This window comes from Alligator sinensis, unplaced genomic scaffold (genome assembly GCF_000455745.1).
Source record: "Alligator sinensis unplaced genomic scaffold, ASM45574v1 scaffold919_1, whole genome shotgun sequence".
NCBI lineage: Eukaryota > Metazoa > Chordata > Crocodylia > Alligatoridae > Alligator > Alligator sinensis.
The window spans coordinates 1,508,293-1,510,873 of record NW_005842191.1 but is presented as its reverse complement, the minus strand read 5'-3'; the positions used below and the strand labels follow the sequence as shown (position 1 = coordinate 1,510,873).

At 48.0% G+C, this 2,581-nt stretch overlaps 1 protein-coding gene across 1 annotated transcript in view; it reads left to right on the top strand.

Moving 5' to 3' along the window:
• Positions 1–1,689, top strand: part of PSMD11 (proteasome 26S subunit, non-ATPase 11) — a 30,641-nt gene extending 28,952 nt beyond the window's left edge. The window contains exons 13-14 of the mRNA XM_025207293.1: positions 1,162–1,304; positions 1,432–1,689. Coding sequence (XP_025063078.1) covers positions 1,162–1,304 — 143 coding nt within the window. The 3' untranslated portion in view covers positions 1,432–1,689. The remainder of the gene's footprint in view (positions 1–1,161; positions 1,305–1,431) is intronic.
• Positions 1,690–2,581: the final 892 nt, after the last annotated feature.

Sequence of the window (2,581 nt, the reverse complement as noted above, 5' to 3'; positions counted from 1 at the left end):
CGGCTGGCGGCAGCAGTGGCGCTGAGAGCGGAGCAGCAGCAAAATTTGGGATGGATGCAGCATCCTCTCAGTGCTGCTGGCACGCACGCCCACTGCGCACACACCCTGCTCCTCCCTGAGAAGAGCCTGGGAGTGGGAGCTGGCGATACTGGGAGGGGATGCAGCCACCCTAAATTTCACTACAGCTCTGCTCCCAGTGCCAGTTCTGCCACCAGCTACCCAGCACAGCCTCAGCTCTTCCCAGCACGTGGATGGAAGCAGGACATGGAGTTGGGCTGCGCCTGTCGGTGCAGGGTTGGGAGCAGAGCAGCAGTGAAATTTGGGGTGGCTGCATCCCCTCCCAGCATCGCCAGCTCCCCTCCCAACGCTGCCAGCACCTGCTCCGAGCCCACCCCATGCCGAGAAGAGTCACACACCCCACTGCCCTCCTGGGGCCATATACCCCACTGCCCTCCTGGGGTGCAAGCAGCAGTCAGAGCTACACCCCCATGCCCCTTCCCTCCCCCCTCCCCTTCCACCGCACCGGGCTTACCAGCTGGAGGCAGCTGTATTGGATTGGTATCAGCTGATATGCCTCCCCCAAAATCTCTGTCAGTGCACCCCTACCAGTAACATATCCCTGCAATATCTGAAAAGTCTTACAAAGATTGTTCATTTGCTGGTGAGGTGATGCGGGTGAGCAAGTCAGAGGCCATCATGATTATTATCTTCTCCCTCACTCCTCCCTACCCTGCTCACTGTAAGAGGCAGAATTTTTTCTCTAGCATGTCTGGCCAGATCTGGGATTTATTTTTTTTTAAATCAGATTACTTCTCTGCCTTCCATCAAAGGACTTGGGGCCAGATCCAAAAGAAAAATGATTCCCTGCTGAAATCAGTGGGAGTTTAAGTGCTTAAATACCTTTCTGAATCTGGCCTTTTTGTCTTTTTAAAGCCACCTTTTTTTAAACTAAGAATCATAGGAGACAAGTGTTAGAGGAACAGTTGTCACAAACACCTGTGGAGAGGGCAGGGCAAGGTGTTTTGTTGGCAACATGAGCCGAGATAGGTGCCAATGGCAGAGAATTCCACGCTTTGACCTAAGGTAATGGCAGGGATTCAGAAAAGGTCCTGTGAAATCTGTGAACATGAGCACTGCATAATCAGAGCTTTGCATTTGCAGGGATTCTTGACCAAGGAGAGGGAGTCCTGATTATCTTTGATGAGCCACCAGTAGACAAAACTTATGAAGCTGCCCTTGAGACTATTCAGAATATGAGCAAAGTAGTGGATTCACTCTACAACAAAGCCAAGAAGCTAACATAGGTGAGTGGATGCAAGGAACTGAGCACACAGCCACTCTGCCACTTCTGTCGTCTTAGCCAAGGTACAGCGCGGGCTGTGGTTAATCTCCTTTTCCCCTTGATTGATGTGGCTCTGTTTTCTCTTACAGAGCTGAACTTGGTAGCTGTCATATGGAGAGTGTGTGTGACAGGAGAGTGAAACCTTTGGGAAAATGCTAGGAGACTTTTTCTTTGTTCTACTTTTCGCTCGGAAAGTTTTTAAACTTCCTCATCCGGTGCATCTTGTATTCCATACGATGCGTGTTCCAGTTTCCATGTAACCTTTATTGGCCGAACTTTGTATCGGGGGCGGGAATATTGTTTAAACAACGAGGGTATTCTAAATAAAAGGAAAAAGGCTTACACTACCTAAACATGTGCTTTCCACTTCCTGTGGGATGTCAGAGTAAAGCAGGGACAAGGGTTTGTTACCAATAGGTGCCCAACTGCTAAGAAAACAGTTTTTTCATCTCTTCCTCTACTCTGAAACCCAGACTTGCTGATGGTATACATAGACAGTATAGCTTTTTTCCATTTGTACCTAACCAGAAAACCCTAATGAATGGACTGCTGGTTTATTTTTTTAAATCTTAAATATAACCACTAGTCAGCTCCCCAGTGACTCTTTCCTGAAGTCTTTTGCATATGGGGAGATCCCACTTCAGAACTATTAGTGTGCTATAGTAGCCCAAATTTAATTCAGAGAGTAGAGATAACTGCAGTAACTGACAGTAAGCCAGTTTCTAACAAAGGGAACAGCACAGGTTTCCCTGGAAACCTGTAATGCATGCTATTGTTTTAAAATAGACTAGGTTCTAAATGTTTTAACCTTTCGCCCCCTTGCTGCCCCCTCACCTCCCCCCCACATTGTCAGGAAGAACAGGTGAGCAGGTATTTCCCGAAGTGTTCGCCTCCCTCTGAGCGCCAAACGTATTGTCCGAGTGGGTAGGCAGTCTGTTGCCCTGTGCACTGATCAGATTGTCATGACTTACCTCTGCTGTACAGTGTTTCCTTTTAAACATCTGATGCAAGACAGCTTGGCCCTTCTGGAAGGACCTAGCGTAGCACTCGCTAGGGATGTTCCTAGTTACTATTTCAAGGTAATAAGTGTGTGTTGGGGGGGGTGGAGCGCTGTGTATTCCAGCATGTTTCATTTTATGGTGAGATTACTAGCAAGGTTTTAATGCCTTTTGGGCAGTGTAAGCTTCTGCATCTCTGTTGTGCTGATCTTTTATTTTCCTTTCTCCTCTGTCTCCCTTT